General features: G+C 43.9%; 1 protein-coding gene and 1 long non-coding RNA gene across 4 annotated transcripts in view; one reads left to right on the top strand and one right to left on the bottom strand.

The window, feature by feature from the left end:
* Nucleotides 1-24,205, top strand: part of LOC120100897 (uncharacterized) — a 47,563-nt gene that overhangs the window by 4,455 nt on the left and 18,903 nt on the right. For all 3 annotated transcript variants that reach the window (XR_010064363.1, XR_005501161.2, XR_005501160.2), the window contains exons 2-3: nt 17,826-18,030; nt 20,902-21,072. This is a non-coding gene — a long non-coding RNA (uncharacterized LOC120100897). The remainder of the gene's footprint in view (nt 1-17,825; nt 18,031-20,901; nt 21,073-24,205) is intronic.
* The window catches only part of Vtcn1 (V-set domain containing T cell activation inhibitor 1), a 68,057-nt gene continuing 55,226 nt past the window's right edge, over nt 11,375-24,205 (bottom strand). The window contains exons 4-6 of the mRNA NM_001024244.1: nt 19,899-20,177; nt 15,156-15,325; nt 11,375-13,005 (exon numbers count right to left, since the gene is read on the bottom strand). Coding sequence (NP_001019415.1) covers nt 15,201-15,325; nt 19,899-20,177 — 404 coding nt within the window. The 3' untranslated portion in view covers nt 11,375-13,005; nt 15,156-15,200. The remainder of the gene's footprint in view (nt 13,006-15,155; nt 15,326-19,898; nt 20,178-24,205) is intronic.

The raw sequence follows: 24,205 nt of genomic DNA, 5'->3' as shown, positions 1-24,205 counted from the left end.
AGCTCCCAAATACATTTGAATGCCTGTAATTATCTTCACATGTCATCATACTTACTAAGTTTCTCTATCTTTGCTGTACCATGGCTGTTTTAAAGGCAAAAGTTATAGGGTTTTTTTCTTTCTTTCTTTTTTTAATCTCTGGCTTAGCAGCTTACTACAGGGCTTCATAACAATATTTATTTTAAAATCTTTTCTCGTGAAATGCGCAGTTGTTTCATATGATTCCATTCCAAAGGACAAAAGGAAAAAAAACCCAATGTTTTGTTTGCTTTGTAAAGCTTTACTGCTGATAACAGTATTTTAGATTAGACTTTTATAAAATATTAAATGCAGCTTCCAGTTCTCCACTATTATCCTTGTGAAAGTCTCTGTGAAATGTCCCTGACAAGGCCTTGAAAACCTGGGTGTTTCAGCTCTAGCAAGGCTCTGCTCAGGCCTCTGTAGTACAGCCACTCTGCAGGACCTGCGAGGGAGGCAGCAGTCATGGGGATGGGTGGGGACCAGGGCACAGTGTGGAGGCTGCAAGGACAGGACATTAGGGACTAGGGAGGGCAATGAAAGAGACACATACATGAAACCAATGAAGACATATAACTATGGAGGTACAGCTATCTCTACAGCTGTCTATCCATCATCTATCCATCATCTATCTCCCTATCATCTATCTATCTATCTGTCTATCTATCTATCTATCTATCTATCTATCTATCTATCTATCTATCTATCTGTCTATCATCTATCAATCTATCAACTATCATCTACCTACCTATCTTTCTATCTGTCTATCATCTATCTTTTGTCAACGAGGGTGCAGAGGGTATCTGGAAGAGAATGGGGGACAAGAGACACAAAGAAGGATGCCAAGATAAGAGTTTGATCAAGGAGACAATTTTATTTTTTTCCCAAGGCTGAATTTATACCATAACAGGGGTAACAGAGGGAGGTGGGAAGTGTGAAACATTTACACAGTATTTGTGTGGTCAGCTGATGTCAACAGGATGTCAGAAAGGTCACAGGTTTGTCATATCTGTTAGTCAGCAGGATGTTGGTTTTTCAGAAAGGTTACAGGTCATCACATTGGGCATCTTGACGTCAGATGTATTTCTCAGCAAGGTCACAGCTTTATCATATCATTATTCATCCTGACCACCGGATTTGTATTAGTCTTCTGCGGCTGGCTGGAGATTTTCCATGAACCCAGTCATACTTAACTCTAACAATAATATTAACATCAATAATGGAGGGTTTCAAGGGCTTTGCTCCCAACAATCTATCATATGCATCCATACTTATGTATATATGTATATTCATAGGCACTGAAAGGTAGGTGTTATTAATCTCACACATTAGGTTTCCACCCTTGTAACAATAGATCCAAGATAATCAAGAAAGGATGACTCTTTTGATTCTCTGTTTAGAAGTTTTGGTGTGTGGTCCCTGGCCTGTTGGTGGTGCTCGTGCTGGACTGTGTCTTTTTACCTGGTGACAATTGGGAGGCAGGGTGAGGAACAGGGAGCAGTTAAAGAGCCAGCATCCATAGAGCCTCCAGCCACCATTTCTGCTATGCCTCAGCCCACAGAGGTTCCATTGCCTTACAGCTGGCCACCAGGCCCATGTGGGCCTTGGGGGGGGGGGGGAGTTTACAATCCAAGTCACAACAGCCTGTTGTCAAAACAATGTAAAGACAAACCAGAACGCATTGCTCGAGTACGAGTCAGTTTGTTGTGTTCTCTAGAGGTGTAGACACGTCGTTCTATCAAGGGCCAACAAGCATTTTTCTACAGCTCCTTCCCAGACACCACACCCTGTATAAAATGGCACCCCGTATAAAATGGCAGCCCATATAAAATGACATAGGTAGAACTCAACTCGGACTGCAGTTTCATTTTCCATCAGCAGGATTCCAGACTGATCATTCCTCAGATGAAATGAGTGGGATGAGGTTGTCAGAGACTTAAGTCTACTATACTTTAGGTATAAACTATACACATATATAGTATAATATACATACATATGTGTGTGTGTGTGTGTGTGTGTGTGTGTGTGTGTAAGAAAGGGGCTCTGATTGACACTGTGTAAACCAGGAGTGTGAATGGATGAGGAGCAGAGCACACACAAAGTAGCTATAGTTTCTTTACATATTAATTAGGAAAGTTGGAAGCTCACCTGTCTTGACTCCTAATAGATTTCTTGCCATCCCTGACCCCTGCCAGTAGAGTTCTCTTTCCTGGTTGCAGTCAAAAAGATCTCTCTTCTACTGTTTTTCTGTTGCTGTGATAAAACACTCTGACCAAGAGCAGCTTAGGGACAGAGAGGGTTTAAAAAGGCTTGTACTGTCAGGTCATAATCCAGGGAAGTCAGGACAGGAGTTCAAGCAAAGACCAGGGAGGAATGATGCATTTTGGCTCGTGTTCAGCCTGCCTTTGTAGACAGTTCAGGCCCGGTTATTATTCAGTTGCTGCTATAGTACAATGTTTGTGTCTTTGTAGAATTTATTTATGTGTCTAATGTTGGTATTCCTTTGTTCCTTGGTCACAAGACACCACAATGGCCGTGTACAAGCTAACTTTCCTAAGAAAGGGAGATCTTGATACCTCAGACCCTGAGTAGGGCAGATAACACCATCCAGTTTAACTTTGTTGTATCTTTTCCTTGAGGGGTGTACCATAGGCAGCTCCCAATCTTATATATGAAGAGGCACTTCATAGGAATGGTGGCTCCCACAGTGGACTGAGCCCTCCCATATTAATAATCAATTAAGACAACCTCTCATAGACATGGCCATAGGCCAACCTGAAGAGGGTCACTCTTCTGTTGAGGTTCCTTCTTCCCAAGTGACTTTAGGGTGTATCAAGTCGACAATAGAAACTACCTAGGGCAATCCTCTTCTAGTTTCTCTTCAAGGGCATGCAGAGGTCCTGACGGAATTACTCGATCAAGCTAAGTACTGCACATACTGAGAAAGACTTCTCAGTCTCTGCTTCTTCATTCCTCTATTCTGATCTAAGTCTAGTGAATACTGGAGGCCAGCTCCAGTGATGGCCAAGTCCTGCAGAGGAGATAAGGGGTCTGGGAGGGAGGAGTGAGTCAGGCACAGAGGTCGGGGGAATCTTGCAGCCTGACGGACTGGCGGTCCAGGTGCTTCCTTGTTTATACAGAGCTCAGAAGACAGGAATAGATTCATGTTGTTCCAAGGCATGGATCCTATCACTTTTGTCCCTGGACACAGGTTTTAACTTCCTCTCGGCCGTAAGTTTAGTCATCGTTGATAAACCGTAACAGAACAGTTATCGTTCTCAATCGTTTTCCCTTATCAACCCCTAACCCAACTGTTAAGAATCTAGAGGCATGTTTTGCCAAAGCACGACAGCTCATTCTCAGGCTGGTAGCTCTTGCAGTTTCAAGGGCACGAGACAGAAAGAAAATTTCCTAGTCTGCCTGGGTAGATTGCTGTGTCTGGAGCAGTGTATTATCAACTTTTAATAGTCAGAGTACTAATTGTCATTAGCCTCAGGAAAAATCTTTAGGCCAAAGCGGCTGCAATTATTTTATTATTACTATTACTATTATTATTATTATTTAATCTTTTTTTATAGTCCAAACTTTATACCCCTTCTGGTCTGCCCCCTGACCGTTCCTCATCCCATACACCCCTCCTCCCGTTCCCATCCCACCAGACCTCCCCACTCCCTATGGCTTCAAGTTTCTTGAGGGTTAGGTACATCTTCTCTCACTGAATCCAGAAGGCCGTCCTCTGCTGTATTTGTGTCAGGGCCCTCATCTCAGTTGGTGTATGCTGCCTGGTTGGTGATCCAGTGTCTGCGAGATCCAGGGGGTCCAGGTTAGTTGAGACTGCTGGTTTCCTTATAGGATCGCCCTCCTCTTCAGCTTCTTTCAGCTTTTCCCTAGTTCAACCACAGGGGTCACCAGCTCTGTCCATTGGTTGGGTGTAAATATCTGCATCTGACTCTTTCAGCTGCTTCTTGGGCCTGTCAGAGGGCAGCTGTGCTAGGCTCCTGTCTGCAAGCACACCACATCATCAGTAATAGTGTCAGGCCTTGGGGCCTCCCCTTGAGATGGATCCCACTTGGGCCTGTCACTGGACCTCCTTTCCCTCAGGTTCTTCTCCATTTTTTCCCTGCAGTTCTTTTAGACAGGAACAATTCTGGGTAGAGTTTTTGACTGTGGGATGGCAACCCCATCCCTCCACTTGATGCCCTGTCTTTCTACTGGTGGTGGACTCTACAAGTTCCCTCTCCCTATTGTAGGGCATTTCACCCTCAGGCCAAAGCTGCTTCAATTCTTATTGAATTGCTGCATTGCCACAATGCAATGTTTATATCTTTGTATAATTATTTATATGTCTAATGCTGGTATCCCTTTGTTCCTTGGCCCTGTACTTGCTAACTTTTCTAAGAAAGGGAGGTCTTGATACCTCAGCCCCTGTGTAGGGCAGAGGTAACTGCATCCAGTCTAATTTTGTTGCTGTTTTTGTTGCTACCTTCTCCTCGAGGGGCATACCATGTGTGGCTCCCAGTCTTATATGCCACATAAATGCCTGAGCACACAGTAGCACGAGGCTTTAATCAGATCTGCTGCCAGCTGCTCTAGCCTACAGAATCTTGTTTACCTTTCTAAGTTTACTTTGTTCTGATTATCCCGTCCCTGTGTAAGTACAGGAGCAGATGGTCAAGACATCTTAGAACATCTTGGAGTCAGAGTCTCATAAGGAGATCTCTGGCGTCTTCATTTAAGTCACAACTTCAGGGAATAAGGAGACTTTCAAGTAGGGCCAGAGAAGGATATCACTCTAAAAGCTGGAGGAGTAAAATGTTCAGGAGTTTTTCTTAGAAGCAGTACTCCTGGAAAAAGGTACACAAAAAATTAGTACACACACACACACACACACACACACACACACACACACACACGACAAACTTTTTCCTCCAAATTTATGTGCTGAATTCTTAGCTCCAAGTATACCTCAGTATGTGACCGTGTTGGCTTAGAGCCTTTAAACGGCTTCAGTAGTTCTCCACCTGTGGGTGGTGACCCCTTGTGGGCGGTGCATATCAGATACCCTGTATATCAGATATTTACATTATGACTTAAAATTACAGTTTATGAAGTAACTATTATGAATGACAACTATGAAGTAATGATGCAAAATTACAGTAAGGAAGTAGCAACAAAATAATTTTATGGTTGAGGGCCATCACAACGTGAGGAACTGTCTTAGCATTAGAAAGGTTAAGAACCATTGGGTTAAATGGTGTCATGTATGTAGGTCCTAATCCAGAGTGTCTGTCATTCTTATAAAAAGAGTGAGAGCCAGGTAGGGCAGCACAAGCCTACAATTTCCACGCTGGGGAGGCTGGAGCAGTAGAGTCTTGAGTTCAAAGCCAACCTGGGCTACATTGTGAGATATAGTCTTAAAGGGGGGTGGATAGAGAGTGGTACACCTAGCCAGAGAAAAGCCATCTGATGACACCAAGAGAAAGAGAGACCTTCCTGATACCCTCATCTTGAACTAGCCTCTGAAACTGGGGAAAATTCACTTCTGTTGTTTAAGTTCCCTAGCTTATCCTTATTTATTTGGCAAATTCAGCAAAACAATTTAATGAGGCTGTGGAATCTTGATGCAGAACACGCCTATCTGTGCACTTCCTTACCCATTACAGCGAGGGGCATGTGGTAGACCTTAGAGTCAGGAGAGACTTGCAGGTTCACCGAGAACTCTTTTGTGACCTAAGAGCACACAGGGCATGTATCAGGAAGTAGTCTAGCCTCCTTCAGGAAAATGAGGTCTCTTTTCTTTTTCTCAATTAAAAAAAAATTAATGGTCAAGTGATAGGGTCTCCTGTCTTTAATCCCAGCACTCAGAAGACAGAGGCAGGCTTATCTCTATGAATTTGAGGCCAGTCTGGTCTACTGAGTGAGGTCTAGTACAGCCAGTGCTACACCATAAAAGCAGGTCTCAAAAACCAAACAAACTAATGAACAAAAATTAACATATACAGTTTTAACTTTTGTTATGGCTTCTTCCAAACAGAATCTGTTTGGGGCCCTGGAGAAATGGCTCTGGAGTTAAGAGCACAGGCTGTCCTTGCAGAAGACCAGGCTTTTAGTACCCACCACATCAGGCTTACAATTGCCTGTAACTCCAGTTCCAGGAAATCTGACACCCTTTTCTGTCCTCCTCAGACTCTTGCAAGTACTCAGTCACACACATGTAGACACACTTTTAAATAAATAAAAATAATGACCCAACATCTGTTTTTGTTCTCCACATCCTGCACCTACACACCCTCATGCCTACCCCCCATGGCCTCTTCTACTCTAATGTTACCTGTGAGCTTCTGTCCTTCTTATGTTTCTCTACGGTTCTCCTCACGGTCTCTAATTCAGTCTCACAGCTCTTCTCACTCTCACTCACACTCCTTATCTACAGATATACAAACATTAAAGGTTAGCATCCACACATGAGTAAGAACAACAATGTTTGCCTTTGTGAGTCTGGGTCACGCCACTTAATGAGTTTTTAGACCCATCAGTTTTCTAGCACTCTTCATTTGTCTTCGCTGCTGAATAATATTCCACTGTGTGTACACGTCACTTTTCACTGTCCTTCCATCAGCTGGTGAGCATCTCAGCTGGCTCGATTTTCTTACACTGTGAATAGAGCAGCCCTAACCTGATGTGAAAGAATCACCGTGGTAGGATGTGGAGTCCTTTGACAAACCTTTGGCAGACAGCTACAGATCTTGAGAACAAAACTCAGAACTTCCTATGACTTCCCACACTTAATGTCAAATAAGAGAAAATGGGAGCCAGTGTTGATATAACATTCTAAGCTTTATCTGGCCCACTGTACATGCTTGCCCTTGCTCAGAAATAGCTTGTGATGACAGGTGGGGTTGAAGTCTGGCTATCCTATTGACTGTAGGACTGTGGTGTTATTTAAGCTCAGAACTTTTTCTCAGTATAATGGTGGTGGTGGTGATGGTGGTGGAGGTAATAGGACCAAATGGTAAAGACGGAATGGAAGAAATACCTAGTATGTTGTTGATATATAGCAGGTCGCCACTTTCCTTTCTTTCTGTAAAGATGGTTATTGGTGTCTGGTTTCCATGACAACTCCATGTTTATGCAGGCGACTAGCGTCTTGGAGTGTGTCCCATGTTACGCAGTAATTCTGTGGCGCTCAGAAGCACAGTTGGAAGCATGCCACACGTCCTTGCTGAGAATCATCATGATGTCCCCAGCGTCTCTGACGAGTTGAAAGCTTTGTGAGGTTCATCCCTCATTCTTATCTCTCGATCTCAATGAAGAGAAACCGATGTCAGAGAGCGTAGTGCCCTAAGCTACTGAAAACAGCGTTCAGCTGACTTCCCATGTGTATCTGGGGATCAAGGAGTGCCCTTTGGGATTCTGGGTAAGGGGATGATGGAGAAAACATTGGAAATACAGAGTCAGCAGGTAGAGGACAGTGGGTTGGGACAATTTTAGAAGGGAATGTGGGAGAAACTGAGCACAGTTGCTTCTCAGAGAGCCTCCGTTAGCAGGATTTAAGTGGATCCCTGGGAAGGCGTGCTGCCTCTCACCAGAGACGGCTGTTTTTATGCTCCAAGCCTCATACATGTTCAGCCTCACCTATCCAAAGGTCCTTGGGTGCTCCCACTGGAGTCATATCTGGCCATCTGAACTATCTCATTGGTCATAGTAAATACCACAAAGTTCTAGAAATGTCTCTGTCAGCAATAAAGTAGTTTTCTCCCTACTCCAATATGTAGACAGTTACAAAGGAAGTTGGATGACTGCCACTAAAGAAGACCAGAGAGAAAGACCATCATGGTCTTGGCATGCCGTGATTAGATTTAGACTCTATTCACTGAGTAGTGTATTTTTCTTGCTCGGAAGAAACTGTTCGGGATCAAAGTTTCCATGCAATGGTCATGTGTAAAGTTCTGAGTAAAAGACATTGTAACCGCAAATGCCTAGAGCAATGCAATGAGGCAATCAGATTTGAATGAAGAGAACAGATCAAGCTGAAAGTCAAAATCAAGGCTTAAATTGGAGTATTATATTTTTATTTTATCAATTTGTATATGTGTGTTTATAAATGTGTGTATGTATATATGTGTGTGTATGTATGTGTGTATATATATGTGTGTGCATATATACATATATGTGTAATATATGTGTGTATATATGTATATGTGTGTATGTACATATGTGTATATATACATATATATGTATATATGTGTGTATATACATATATGTATATGTGTGTACACGTGTGTGTGTACACACTTGCATGTGTGCTGCACATTGTGTTCATGCAGGCAAAGGCTCAAAGAGGGTGTCAGATCCTTGGAGCTGGACTTACAGGCAGCTGGAATCAAACTCTGGTCCTCTGCAAGAGCAACGAATGCTCTGAACCTCAGGGCCATCTCTCCAGGCCCCCAAAATTACGATTTTGAAATAGACAAAGTAGGAGCTGATGAGATGGCACAGTGGGTAAAAGTACATGCCCCCGAGCCTGATGACTAAGTCTGATCCCTGGAACCCACATAGTAGAAGGGGAAACCTCATTTCTACAAGTTGTCCTCTGACCTCCATGCATACTGTGGTGTGTATGCTTTCCCCACTCCCACTGAATAGATCAATGTAAATAGCTTTTAAAAAAAAAAGAAGAAAGAAACAATCAGGCACTCGAATCATGTGGGACAGTGATGTCTTCTAATAGGCAGGACTCTTGGAGTAATAGCTACAGACCTCCCTTTCCAGGCTGGGACCCATCTGCTGTGTTTCAGTGTCTAAAAGTTAACAACCCAACCCAGGGAGTGCTTGCCTGTCTCTTGTCTCTGCTACAAGCTCTTCAAAGACTGTCTGGGTCCTTGTGCTGATTTAATCATCATAGTCAAGGAACTTTAAGTGCATAAGGATGAAAGGAATAGATGCTATTTTTATGCTAAATTACACAGACGAACTAAAGAAGGAGTAAGATGACAGTGTGTTGCACTGCTCCAAATCATGAGGGAACAGTTTTTGCTGGTCCTTGAGGGTAGATGAAATTTAAAGATGGGAGAAAAAAATAGCCTATTTATTTTTACTGATGACTTCCACATTGAAACTTCTGGGGATGATTCAGCAAAATCAGTCCGGGCACAAAGTAAGATGGCTTGAATTAGCACAGCCAGTGCTTGACGTGTGTGGGGGAAGGGAAGGGCAGGAATTGCAGGTATCATCAGTAAAACCCAAGCAAAGGCTGTACTATGTAATGATGACCTGCACGCATTTCTCACCCCCACTCATGCACAGATTTAAGTCCTTATTCACTTAAAATAAGTCTTGCAACCCGAGAATAGTCGGTAGTTCATGTTAGTCAGCCTTTTGACACTGTAACAAAATACTTGATATAAAAAGAAGGAGGAGGAAGAGAAGAAGGAAGAAGGAAAAGGAGAAGGCGAAGGATTTATTTTGGCTCATAGTTTCAGAGAATTCAGTTTATGGTCACTTAATCCCATTGTTTTAAAATTTAATTAATAATTAATTTGTTTATATGTGTTTGGGTTACCTGTGCATGTTCCAAGGTATGTGTCCGGAGGTCAAAAGGAAACTTGCAAGCTGTTCTTTTACCACATCAGTGCAAGGGATTGAACTCAGAGTCTTGGACTTGCTACAAAGTCCCTTTACCATTGAGCTTGGCTGACCCAAGATCAGTGATTTTTTTAAAAAGTTCATTATTTATTATGGACCTTTTACTACATGGTTATCTATGTACTGCCTGTGTGCTTGGTGCACACAGAGACTAGAAGACGCCATCAGACCCTCTGGGACTGAGTCACCAGTGGTTGTAAGCTGCCATGTGGGTGCTGGGAATTAAATCCAAGTTCTCTGGAAGAGCTGTCCGTGCTTGTAACTGCTGATCCGTCTCTCCAGTCCCAGGCCTTATTGCTTTGAGTTGAAGAAGGGTCTGACATTACAGTTGATCCCACAGCAGAATGTAGGAAGGGCAAGGTGGGAAGGGACTAGGGATAAGGCATACCCTTTGAGGCAAACTCCCAGGGGTCCACTTTCTCCAGCTAGGCCCAGCTCCTAATGTCCCATTGGTGCTAACTCACAATAGATGGATAATGATGTAGTTAGCCTCTCCATGGTCTGACCACATGAATGCCATGAGCTGGGACCACACCTTCCACACTCCAGCCTCTGAGGCCATCTGAGTTCCAACCCATAACACTTAATGCTTCACTTTAAAGGTCGAATAGTTTGTTCCCTTAGATATATTTTAGCTCTAGGGCATTTAGGTTAGAACAGTTACAGGTGTTTGTGGTCCACACCATGTTCTAGTTTGTGTTGTACATATCTGCTGTCTACTGCATTGCTGTGTGTGCACATCGACGAGACAGGAGTGTTTATATGTTCATAGCTTGAGTCACTTTTGGTCACTGATTCTGAAATACAACCAAAGATCCATGTGTTAAATAAAGGCTTAGTCTCCAGCCTTTGGAGCCAGTAGAGGTGGCTTCAGAGGTAGCACCAAGGGAGAGGAATTTAGGCCTTTGGAAGTATGACTTGGAGGGTCACTGCTCATGTCTCCTGCTTTAGTCATTATGATGAGAGTGGCTTTGCTTTACTCCCTGCAATAAACTTGCATCACCACAGAACCAAAGCAGTGGCACCAACCTACCATGTCCCAAGACCCCAAGATCAAACAGCATCCTTCCTCCTCTGTCACATCTCAGCTCTTTTGTTATGTGACAGAAAGCCTACAGTTCTTTTCTGCATAAGCTATATTGGGACCCAATGGGAATGTAAGAAGGGAGCAGGTCTAAGGTTCCTTGGGAATTCTCCCTCTGTAGAATTCCTCAGCTGTAAGAGATTTCTTGCTGGGAGTAGTGATGCCTTTAATCCCAGCTCTCGGGAAGGGGAGGTAGGTGGATGTCTGTGAATTTGAGGCCAACTTGGTCTACAGAGAGTTTCAGAATAGCCAGGGCTACATAGACACTCCTTCTACACACACACACACACACACACACACACACACACACACACACACACACAAACAGAGTTGTCTTTTGTGACACTAGTACATGCAACCAGGTATGTTCCCCTGAATTATCTACCACAAATCGAGAGCCATAAGTGTTTTTCCTGATAGAAACAGGCAAGGCTGGTATAAGCATGAAGTGATTTTCTTGAGTGCCTAGACTTGGACACTCAGCCCCTACAGACCCACTCGTTCCCACTTATGCAGCTAACCCTTGTGGAAGGCCCGTTCTCTGTGGGAGGTGTTCCTCTTTAGAACATTTCCTCTCTTTTTAACCCATCTCTCTGTTGTCACCTTTGGTGACAGACCAGGCAGATAGCAGCTCAGGGGATGTGTATTTAATAATTCTCTTGAATGGTCTCAAGCCTTCTGTAGCAAAATGTAGTACAGAAACGGTGGTCTGAAGTCCAGGGAGGCAGTGCCTGACATATGAGTGTGAGGAGGGAGCTGGTGAAAAGTGTTCTTTGCCGTCCAAGCCTCATCCCTCAAGGCTTCATTTCAAAGAGTATGGCCCTATTTTCTCTTAGAAGATCTGTGTGTGGTGTAACTCATCGGCAGAGCACTTACTTAGCATATGAGAGTCCAAGTTTGATCTCTAGCACCTGAAAACAAACAGAACCCTCAAAGCCCACGAGTCTCTGCGTATTTCAAGGGGGATTTGCTTTTGTTGCCTTAGCTAATGTTTCACCCATGGTCTTGAGATCTAAAATCCAGAGGAAGAGAACTTGAAATGGCACTCAGGCAGCGTTCAAGCCAAACTTGCTGTGTGGCACAGAATGTAGGGAGAGGAATTCAGAGGTACAGTGAGCTGAAGACAATCCCATGGAGAATTCCCCACATGGGTTCACTGAAGCATGTCGCACAATGCAGAGACCTGGGTCTCTGAACAGTAGCCAGAGACATAAGTAGGTGCCCACCATCAGGAAGCAAATGTGCTGTTCACTCACTTTCTGGATCTTTCTTATCCCAATTCAGGATTTCCAGACCTTGATGTGGTTGGCAATTGAAGTTGGATAAATTCTTCACCAGTGGGACATGTTGAATATAATCTCTGAGCTCTTTCCTCTAGACACCAGAGACCCTGTTGTCCCTCTTCCTTTAGTTGTGATAATCAGTCTCTACATTGCCAACAGTCACATGGGGAACAAGAAGGGGGACATCATCCTGGTTTACTCCCAGTGCTATGGGGATAGAAGCTGAGATTACAGCTCTCCGTGCAGGATAGAAAGTGGAAACTTCAAACCTTATGATGACATAAGGCCATGTAGCAGGATGAGGAGAGCACTTTACCCTGGGCCAATTCACAAATCAGCATCATCTGAGAAATAACAGGGCATTTGTTTGCCTAATGGAGAAGTGACTTGAACTATTTGGAAAAAAATCAGCATCACTCAACTATTTTGTTAGCCCTAAAATTATGATCGCCCTCCCTATGTGTTTGGCATTTGTCAGGTGGGAGGAGATGCCCCAGCACTTTTGAAAGCATCCTAATGAAAAGTGAATCACTGGGCCTGTCAGTCAGACGCTGCCACATCCAAGTTGAGAAGTGGCGGCTGATTAGCAGCTTTTCTCGGCGTGCACTCTGGTTTAATGTGCTGAATATAGAAGGAGGATATGGCAGTGGAAGCCATTCAGGAACTTTCAGAGTGACATCATAACAGCCCATCCTCACTCAGGGGCTGGTGGGGAAGGAGAGGTCCCTGAGACATGGGAAAACACCCACCCTGACACACATTTTAACGGCACGATTACTACACTCTAGTCCAGTTGAATTATTTTCTAGGTCCGTCTTGTTCCTATCGAAGGCGTCTGGGGGTTGCTTTTGTTTTTCCTTTTACATCTTGTTCCTGTCTGTTCACTCCAGACTTTCAGACATGAGTTCATTTTCTTCTAGAAATATAAAACTAGGTCATGTCTTGTGGAAAATATTTCTGTAGATTCCTGGGATTCTGAAAGAACACAATAAGACGTCATGATAGGCACTTGGCTGATGCTTACCGAGACCCCAGAGTCTTCCTTCCCTAGCCTTTGTGTGATCATATCTCCTGCTTCGAAATGGGCTTATTTTTCTGTGTTCTGCTGTTCTACCGTGGCCTGTGGCCCACGGTCCATGATCTGTAGTCTGCTCTGGGAAGGTGACGGCTTACATTTTATACTAAAAGAAGAGCCTGCCGTTCCAGTCTCAGGGGAGAAATGGGTTCTCAGAGCAATAGACACGGGCAGGTTTCTGGGGTGAGGTCGGCAGACACCATCTGCCTCTACTCCTAACAGGAGGATGTGACACCTAACGTGCCATGGCCAATAATAGTGTGTGTCTGAAATAACAGCCTCTCCCTTTACTTTAGAAATCTTAGCGAAGAACAAAAACAAAACAACAACAAAAAGCCTGAACCAAAAACCAAACCAAACCAAAAACCTCCTCGAAGAAAGATCTATTTGGTTTAAAGTGATTCTTCTATAGAGAACGTTACTTTCTACAGACAACAAAGTGGCAGCTGAGAGTGTATACTACTGTGTGTGTGCCGTGTGTGAACATTGCCTTTTACACGCATGACACGACTTCTTACAAAGCTGAAGGGTGCTGCTCCAAGGGAATATGAAAAAATGATAAATAAACTATACTCCACAGGCCATATTATCTAGTCACTGCTTATTAAAAAGACTCATTTATAGTGTACACAGGAACCAAGGGAGGAAATAGAGCTCCTCTTTCTACCCATGAAATTCCTAAGGAGCAGTCCCTTGGGGGACAAGGGGTCAGAAACGATGGCAGCTGCAGGTTCTCTTACATAGAATCCACTTCTCACACCACACTGTCTCAGGAGCTTAGAAACCAAGAGAAGGGATGAGGAGAAACAAATGCACAGGCCTTGCCCACCTCTGAATCTTAGCGATATGGGCAAGGAACACATGAGCCTCAGGGTGGGCAAGATGTACCTAACCTCACATCAGGTGAATGCAGGCTTCAGGGGCCCTCGGGGAAGGGGTCTTAGGCTGAAAAGCATTTCCCTTAAAGAAGGATAAAGGAACGCATGGATATAAATTACTGTAGAATAAATTTCCCAAAAGGGGCCAGAAGGGAGAGAGCAATGTCAGAAGAGGTGTGTGTGTGTGTGTGTGTGTGTGTGTGTGTGTGTGTGTGTGTGTGTTAGAACTAGAGTGGATTAAAGAGATCACTTAGTGGTTAAGAGCCCTGGGTGCTCTTCCAGAGGATTCAGGTTTCGTTCCCATTACTCACATGGTGCCTCAAACTGCCTACACCTCCTGTTCCAGAGAATCTGATACTCAGTTCTGGTCTACGTGAACACCAAACACACATGTAGAACATGAACATACATATGGCAAAAACACCCACATATATACGATAATAAAATACAAAATTTTAACTTAGTATTGGCTTGGATATAACATGATACAAATGGATCAGTCTGAGAGAATGCTGTAGGGTCCATGACAACAGCTGACAGAGGACTGGACCTGTGAGCCTCAGGAAGCCTCAGAGCTCATGTGGGAGCTGACCAGAACTTCACAGCTCGGCTCCGTGCAAACTTTACACACAGTAGAATAGTTAGATGGAAATGTCGCATCAGTAGGAAATGTCGGTCAGTAATTGGAGCCAGGGAACACATCTCAGCAGGAGGGTGAGTCACCAGGGCCCAAGGTGCCCCAGACTAGGGTGCCCTGGGGAAAAGGTCGTTTGCACAGGGATTACATGCCTCTCATTGTGAATAACAATGACGTCCAGGGTAATTAGTCAGGGCTAAACCGTTCTTACTCTTTGAAAAAGCAATTTTGAATCCATTAATGACTCAGCAAATAAATAGGCGTTTGAAATTACATAAATAGTCGGATTGTATGGAGTTGGTTTTCGTATCTGCCGATCAGGTCTCTGCTGTTGGTTAGTGCTGGACACTAAAAGCCTTTCGCATCTCTAGGACAGTGTCCCTGACCTTACATCAGTGCATTTTCCTCCTGTGGCTGCTGTTGAAGGCTTTTTGACTGTTTCATAACAATTAGCCTAGTGCAGGAGAAATGGCTGGGCTGCTAAGAACGACCCCAGCTATGACCCACCCAGCATGCTCTCTGTGCTTTACCTCACCTGTTGTACCAGTAACTTTGCATGCTTTTGTGTGGCCAAGGCCCCTCATCTTAGCATCAGGCAACAGGAGAGAGATAGGAGTGCCCAGCCAGCGGCAGAGACAGAAGAAACACACGGAGAAGGCCCAGAGTTCAGCAGCTCCAGCTGACTACGCCTTTTGACCTCTGAATCTGTGAAAAGACAGAAAAGAAGTTCAGAGTCACAGAGAAGCTGATGTCTGCTCCAGTGACTAGGATAGAGCATCTGAAAAATGGAGCAATTTGTTCCCCAAAAGGGCAGGGTTGTTCCTCTGCTCCTTCTGCCCTTCTAGAACTGACTCAGAGACTTCCTGGTCTATGGAGCAAAGTTCATTCTATGGCCATCTCAGTGAGGATGCAGCCAATAGGAAAGCTTCACCATGTTCCTACGGTTACTATGAAAATGAAACTAAGCAACGGGCCCGAAACAGTTCCTTGATTTTGGACTTATGAGTTCCCTAGGCAGTGGTGTTTACAGGCTTGTGCTATCAGATTTCATTGGGCCTCTATAAAATGTACAGAATGATCAATTTCAGCTTCTCCTCTTTTTCCCCAGACAATCCAATTTCATGTCACTATTTCAGCTCTGTCACTCATTAGATGTGTGACTTCAGTAAGTAACTCAATACACATTTGCTCCATTCTTTTTCCTCTACAAAAAAAAAAATAGCTAAGACAAGAATGGTGTCCCTCACAGGGTTCTTATGAGAACTCATGAGTGATGTAGAACAGTGCCTGGCATACAGTCACTCAATATGTGTTAGCTGCAAATAGCAGATATAGTAGACCCACCCAAGCCCAACAGGAAAATGAACACTGAAAGGTTATACACCCAGGGATCCCATCTCATAGAATGAAATATATGGAATAGGGTCGCAGCTTCCCAGGCCTACATGTGATGGGTAATGTGTCAAGCAGTGGGCATTTGAAGAGCAACATCTCTAAAGCACCATCTTCCGCTCTCTTCTGTTGCTTCTGTGTCCCTGTCTTGTTGGTACAGGTACCAGGTTCCTAGGCATCCTGGGTAGTGGGTGACATCCAACCCAGGTTCCTAGGCATCCTGGGTAGTGACATTGAACCCAGGTTCCTAGGCATCCTGGGTAGTGGGTGACATCCAACCCAGGTTCCTAGGCATCCTGGGTAGTGACATTGAACCCAGGTTCCTAGGCATCCTGGGTAGTGACATTGAACCCAGGTTCCTAGGCATCCTGGGTAGTGACATTGAACCCAGGTTCCTAGGCATCCTGGGTAGTGACATTGAACCCAGGTTCCTAGGCATCCTGGGTAGTGACATTGAACCCAGGTTCCTAGGCATCCTGGGTAGTGACATTGAACGCAGGTTCCTAGGCATCCTGGGTAGTGACATTGAACCCAGATTCCTAGGCATCCTGGGTAGTGACATTGAACCTAGGTTCCTAGGCATCCTGGGTAGTGACATTAAACCCATTTTGATTGTTATTTTTCTTAACGTTCATATTTGCTGTATCAAGATCCATAAATTTTTTTTGTTTGCTTGTTTTTATTCAAGCAACTTTTGATTTTTTTCTCTTTCCTTTTTCATATGCTCACCAATCCTCCCTAGGACCACTGCCGCAGGCTCCTGACTCTAAGGCTTCTTAATCTCTCATTGTCTCCATCTTTATAACTTAACTCGAATTCTTCTTCCCTACTCGTCTACTCTAGTCACAATTAACTCTCACTTAGAGGTCCCATATTAACACTAGGATTAATTTTTAAAATGATATTTGTACCATTTAAGTATCTCATGGGCTTTAAAGTACTATCAATATACGAGACACAAAATATATACCTGTTGAGCAAGCATTCAGGATGATTAGTGCTCTGCTGTGTGCTGTAAAAGTTAGGTCCTGGTTCTACCTCCCAGTCCCAATCTTCAAAAAAAATGACGTTGACTCAAAATATATTTACAAATACCTTGGCCATCTAGCTGGACTCTTCTCTGACTAGAATCATAACTTAAGAGAACCCATTTATTTTAATCCACATTCTGCCCCATGGCTGTCTACCTGTTTTCAGATGCCATGCATCCGTCTCCTCACGTCTTCCTGGGTGGATCTCCTGCCTTACTCTATCCCAGAATTCTCTCTCCTCCCTGATGTCCCACCTCCTATTTCCTGTCTAAGCCATAGGCCACCTGATTTATTATTGACAGGTACCACATCCACACAGACATAAGACGTTCTCTCTATAGTGAGCATTTACTATATTTAATCCATGTTGTCCATTTGTTATTTATGTCATCATGGACACTTCAGGCTCTATTTTCTTGACTATTATAAATAGTGTTAAGCATTCAAATATTTATCTAAAGTATACCTAAAAGTATAATTGTCAGATCGTGTAGCTGGTGTATTTTTAGAGCGTGCCATTTTCGGTTGATTGCATCAGTGTCTGTCCTACTAACGGTGCACAAATGGTCCAGTTTCTCTATCTCCTTGCCAACTTTTGCTTTTTTGGGGGCAGGGGTGTTGTGGTTGGTGAGCATTTCAATGGGCCTGGGGTCTGAGGTGACAGTTTCTTGCTGTTTTACTTAGCTTTATACTCATGATTCATGTTGTGAAGCACATTTGGTGGACTCTTTGGTCATTTGAATAAGAATTGCCCTTTCTCACATGCCCATTTTCAAATTCAGTGTTGGACAGATGGATCAGTGGTTACATCTGATTGTCATGCGAGCATGAGGAGAGGACTTCAGATCCCCAGAAGCCTGCGTCAATGTGGTGTGGACAGGACAGCACACCATCACTCCAGCCTCAATGAGTGGAAACTGGAGATCAATCCCCAGAGCAGGCTGGCTGGAGAGACCAGCTCTGGGTTGGATGGAGAGGCCTGCCGCAGTGAGTAAAGGGAGGAGCAATGGAGAATGATTCCCGACGTCCATATGTAGGCATACACATGTATGTGTGTACAAGCACACGAAGGACATGTATGCCATATACCCATCAAAATGAAAAGGCACACATATGGAAAACGGAGAAAGGCAACAAGAATTCAACTATCTATGGCTGGAGATGTGATCCTGTGGTAGACCTGCTTGCCTAGCATGCGCAGGCCCTGGGTCTGACTGTCTAGCCCCCAAAACTGAAACCTTTAAATTTCAGCTATTTAATTTTTTGTTAAGTTATAAGATTTCTGTATATATCTTGAGTATTAACACCTTATTAGATAATTCTGCCATTCCATAGATTAACTTTCATAAATATAATTTTAATAAAAATGTAAGATGTTATAAGTATGATTTATTCAGTTAAACTCAGCCATCCTCTGTCAGGAACTGAAAATGTACAAATGTATAAGATACACACACACACACACACACACACACACACACACACACACACACACACTTGCATTGCTCTAGACTTGATATTGACAGGAACTCTCTTGGCAAACTTCACCCTCTGAGGAGAGGATTCAATAAAACATAAGGGGCCACAGCCCTGGAAGTCCCAGCTGAGTCTGGCTCTTCTTGGAACTGGCTTCCTCCTAGGTTCGCCATGCACTAAAGCACTTCATACAGGTGAACGGGGGCTAAGACAGGCTGCATAGAGGCTACTTCAGTCTAAGCTTTTTGGATTTTCCTCGATAGTGGTCAGTCTTAGTCAACATTGGTGGTCAGCATCTAGTCCCACGATTCTGAGTAAGACCAAGTCATAGGGCAGATCTTTGATCTTCGGATTCAAATTCAGATTCAAAACCTTCTCAAGAGCAAGTTGGGATCTAGTGATGTTGGAAGAACCTAGGATGTAGTGTATCAGTTTAAGTATGTCCCACTTGTCAAATAATCACCACATCTCTACACTACACCAAAGTATTCCCACTGAGTCAGGAAGAAAGAGCCTTTGAATCCTAAAGCTCTCCAAAAACAAAACAAAACAAAACAAAACAAAACAAAAAACAAAAAACAAAACACAAAAAACAAAACCAAACCAAGGAGAGGCATGTGAGATTAAGTCAGTCAATTCCTTTTTGGAGGAAGTTGAGATAGGGTCTCACTGGGTAGCTCTGGCTAACCTGGAACTCACTTTGTAGATCAGGCTAGCCTCAAACTCATGGAGATCCACTTGCCTTCCCAGGTCTGGGATTAATGATGTGCATCACCATGCTAGGCTCAGTCACCATTTTTAGCCAACATTATTTAGCACAACAAATATTGTGCAGTGTTAGGCTTTGATTAAAAAAATCAGTGCCAACTAGAAGTATGATCAAAATCTTAGTACAGTAGTGTGTTAACATTCTGGGCTGGAGAGATGGCTCAGCCGTTAAAGGCTAGGCTCACAACCAAAAATATTAGAGTGTGTTAACATTCTAATACTGTAATCCTTTAATATAATTCCTCATGTTGTAGTGACTCCTGACCATAACATTATTTTGTTGCTACTTTGTCTGCTATGAGTCATATCAAATCTGATATATAGGATATCTGATATATATCCCCTGTGAAATGATTGTTTGATTCCTCCAAAGGGTCGTGACCACAAAGGGTTGAGAACCACTGCCCTAGAGGATCTAGAAGACTAGAAATTCTTATAACCTGTGTGTATTAGATAAACTCAGTTTTAATTGACATATTATTTTCTTTCCATTGGTACATGTGGAAAACACGGAGAGATATGCAGGTGTGTTTAGGAATAGAGAAGTTGACTAGTATCCCCCAGATCTTGGGTTTCATCTCCAGCAGCATGAGAAGCCTCAGAAGACCCACCTGTCACTTTGATGTCCCCTGTGGCTTTGGCAATATCGTTTTCGATCATACAGGAGTATGTGTTGTTGATTGTGACATTGTAGAGCACAGATACGACCTTCATGGTCACATTCTCAGAGTTCAACTCGAAGCTAGTGTTGGAGACTTCTGAGAAGTTGGCTCCTTGGTCAACTTGAGATGCCCAGGCCACTGTGGGCTGGGGGAACCACCGAGGAGCCTCACAGCGTAGACTCTCCGAACTGGCATTATAGTCCACATTAATCTCTGGCATACTGAAGGCTGCAGGGTCAAAGGTCAAAAGAGACAAATGTCAGGGAGAGAGAAATTAAACAAAAAAGCCATGAAGTGCTAGGTATTTTTTTTTTTTTTTGGTTCTTTTTTTTCGGAGCTGGGGACTGAACCCAGGGCCTTGCGCTTCCTAGGTAAGTGCTCTACCACTGAGCTAAATCCCCAGCCCCGGTATTTTTTGTTTGGTTGTTTTGATTTTTTTTTTTTTTTTGAGACAGGGTTTCTCTGTGTAGCTCTGATTGTCCTGGAACCCACTCTGTAGACCATGCTAGCCTCGAACTCACAGATATCTGCTTGCCTCTGCCTCCCAAGTCCTGGGATTAAAGGCGTGCATCACTACCACCCAGCTAAAGTGCTAGGTCTTAAAAACGTGGATCAATCACTTCAATCACTGAAGTGATCCAGCACATTCCCCACAGTAATGTTTTGGACAGAAATAATTTTCTCAGAGCCTCACTATGCATTATAACCCCTGGCCAGTACCACAAACTCCAGGGGCCTGAGTTTCATGTATTAACATTACAATAATCTATCTTCTCCATGTAAAAGGAGCTCAGTGATCATGGGAGGAGGAGGAGGAGGAGGAGGAGGAGGAGGAGGAAGAAGAGGAGGAGGAGGAGGGAGAGGGGGAGAGGAGGGGGAGGAGGAAGAGGAAATGAAGGGGGAGAGGAGAGGGAGGAGGAGGAACAAAAGAAGAAGGAGTCTCTTTCCTTAGGACAACAGGGCCTTGGAAGGATTCCGGATCTCATGTTTGGAGGTAAAGAGGGAAGAGTAAGAGGAAAGAACAAACAACATCCACCTTGCACCACAGAAGATTCATTCACAGGCCTTGGCACTGTGGGGATTCGGAGTAGAGATTTTAGCTCTGATATCCACGCGTAGAATGGTAGGTATTTGTTGTATTCTAAGACATGCTACTTATTAAAGTAAGGCCTGGGAATGAAGATCTCTTCTCTCCTCTATCTAGGCAGAGTGTCACTTGCAAAAGGGTGTTAGGGCTCTGGGCGTGTTATTATGGCAGAAAGGCAGTCCACAATTAATGTTTTAAAATATTGTTGTGGTGATGGTGATGATGATGATGGTGGTGGTGACAGTGATGATGGTGATGACAGAGATGATGGTGATCTTGAAGGTACATGTGCCACAGCATACCTGTGAAGCTTGGAGGGTAGTTTTTGAGAGCTGGTTCTCCCCTTCCACCTTTACGTGATGTGGTCATTTGAATGGGAATGGCCTCCATTGCTCATATGTTTGAATACTTGGTGGAACTGTTTGGGAAGGACTAGAATGTGGGACTTTGTTGGAGGAGATGTGTCACTGGGGGTGAGGTTGAAGTTTCAAATGCTCGCACCATTTCAAGCTCTCTTCTGTCTCCCTTCCTTCCTCTCCCTCCATTCATCCCTCCCACCTCTCTCTCTCTCTCTCTCTCTCTCTCTCTCTCTCTCTCTCTCTCTCTCTCTGCCTCATGCCTGTGAATCAGCTGTAAACTCTCAGCTACTGCTCGAGCTCCATGCCTGCTTGCTTGCTGCCATATTCCCTACCACGATGGTCATAGACTCGCCCTCTGAAACCACATGCTTAGGATACAGACACATGCCACCACATCCTGCTCTTTACCGCACTCCCAGCAAGCCTGTTACACAGCAGCAGAGAGGAGATGCACATGCTTGGAGCTGGGAGGGAACAGGTTCTTAGGAGATGATACAGAAAACGAGTCTTGAACCTGTACCTTGTGCTAGAAGTGTAAGCCAGGTATTAAAATCATTTGGTGCTCCCAATAATCCAATGGCTATCTGTGATTATATCTATGCTACAACTTTAAAATTTTAGAATTATTTTATTGGACTAAATTCTTTAAAGAGGTGTGTTTATTTTTATTTTATGTATTTGAGTTTTCGCCTGCATGTGTGTATGTGCACCGCATGCATGGCATGCTTGTAGAGGCCGGAATCCCCTGGAGCTGGCATTACAAATGGCTGTGAGCTGCTTGTACATGCTGGGCTGGAAGAAGAGCCAGTGCTCTTAATCACTGAGCCATCTTCCCTGGCTCTCGGATGTTACGAATCTTTTAAAAAGTTAACGTACAAAGAGATTTCATTACGTGAACAACTTTAGATTTACATAAAAGTTCCAAAGACAGAGTTCTGCAAGAGAGGATTCCTGTAGACTTTCCGGTCTGTTTCCTCTAATGTGGCATGTTAAATGGTCACTGTATCTCAAAACCGAGAAACCAGCTTTTCTGTTAACTAAACTCCAGACTTTATTTGTATTTTACCCATTGACATTGTTTTTCCTGTTGCTGTTTCAGAATGTGGTCTCCATGTTTTCAGTAATTGTGTCGCCTCGGGGTCTTATGGACTGTGAGATTTTCTCAATCTTTCCATGCTCTTTATGGCTCTCACAGTTTTGAGTACCTGGTTAGGTATCGTGTAGGGTGCCTTTCTACTGGGATTTACATGTTCTCATGGTTAGCGTTGCAGAGGAAGACAGTAGTCGGGAAAAGCTTCCCCATCAACATGACATGCTAGGAGGTGCATGCTCTCCACACACAATTGCTGATGAGGGGAGGGAGTATTTGTTAGGTGTCTTTGAAAGGTGACTTCACTATTCCAACATACCCTGACAAGGCAGAGTAGGAGTGCTAAGTGTCACCTCCACCTCCTGGAGAAGGGAAGAGAGAAGTAAGTTGCTTGGGATTTCTGTCTGAATAGAATTTGTTTCATCCCCCTCCTTGTGAGCATGTGAATGTGTAGTTTAATCCCCGAGCCATACGTTAGTACTGTATTCTCTGTGCCAATGTTTTAACCTTTTCACTGATGCTTGCTTTGTTGGTCTGACCATCTCACGTTTCCCCACTAATCTCCATCTCAAGATGAAGAAGATGTGGCTCAGAGAGTGTTCTGACTCTCCGGCTATGCTGTGTAGAATTACAGATACCCAGGAGGTGTTTGAGGAAGCTGTACAAAGACTAGTTTAGATCAGGGTGGCACAGGCTAGTTTTTGCCATCCTTCAACCTTCTCCACGAGGGCTTCTTGCCCCTTCTCTCATGTGCATTGGGGTGTGTTCTTTCTCTTCCTGGAACCCCTCAACTGTTTTATCTCTACTTCCCTTATTCTTTGTTATGCTTAGTAATTGGTACCCTTGCACAGACCTTTGACTCTGCAAGCACTGTACCAGAAGCACTGTGAAGGAGGGGCAATCACTTTTGTTTATTAACCGTCTTCATATGCTTCCTTGCATCTACCTGAATCCCTCATATATACTTTCAGAAAACATCTATTAGACACAAAGTGTTGACACAAAGGTGTGGGCTTCACTGGGGCCATATTACTGAGTTTCTACGACAGCATTAGTTTGGTTGGTTCTTTTTGTATCTCTTCTAAAATGCTGTCCTTGTCAGGAGTCTCTGGAGGGACTCATTTCAGATGCAGGCTTAGGCCTAATTAGTATAGAAATATTCTGGGACAGATTGTGGGCTTTCCCTATTTAGCAATGGTAGGGCCTACTTTAGAAAGACCACATTCATTAGCTAGGGGTGGTGCTCTGTGCCTTTCATCCCAGTGGTTGGGAGGCAGAGGTAGGCAGGTCTTTGTGAGTTTGACAGCTAACCTGGTCTACATAGTGAGTTGCAGGCCAACTAGGGCTGCAGAGAGAGGATCCTCTATACCCTAGAGGAGGGAGCGATGGAGGGAGGGAGGGAAGGAGAGACAGAGACAGAGACAGAGAGACAGACAGAGATAGAGAGCCACTGAGAGAGAGACAGAGAGAGACCCAGTGAGAGAGAGACAGAGAGACAGACAGAGAGACAGACAGAGAAATATAGAGATCCAGTGAGAGAGAGACAGAGACAGAGACAGACAGAGAGACAGAGAGACAGACAGAGAGAGATCCAGTGAGAGAGAGACAGACAGTGACAGAGACAGACAGAGAGACAGAGAGACATAGAGACAGACAGAGATATCCAGTGAGAGAGAGACAGAGACAGACAGAGACAGAGAGACATAGAGACAGACAGAGA

The sequence above is a fragment of the Rattus norvegicus genome, chromosome 2 (genome assembly GCF_036323735.1).
Source record: "Rattus norvegicus strain BN/NHsdMcwi chromosome 2, GRCr8, whole genome shotgun sequence".
In the NCBI taxonomy this organism is placed as follows: Eukaryota; Metazoa; Chordata; class Mammalia; order Rodentia; family Muridae; genus Rattus; species Rattus norvegicus.
This window is presented reverse-complemented; position numbering and strand designations above follow the sequence as displayed.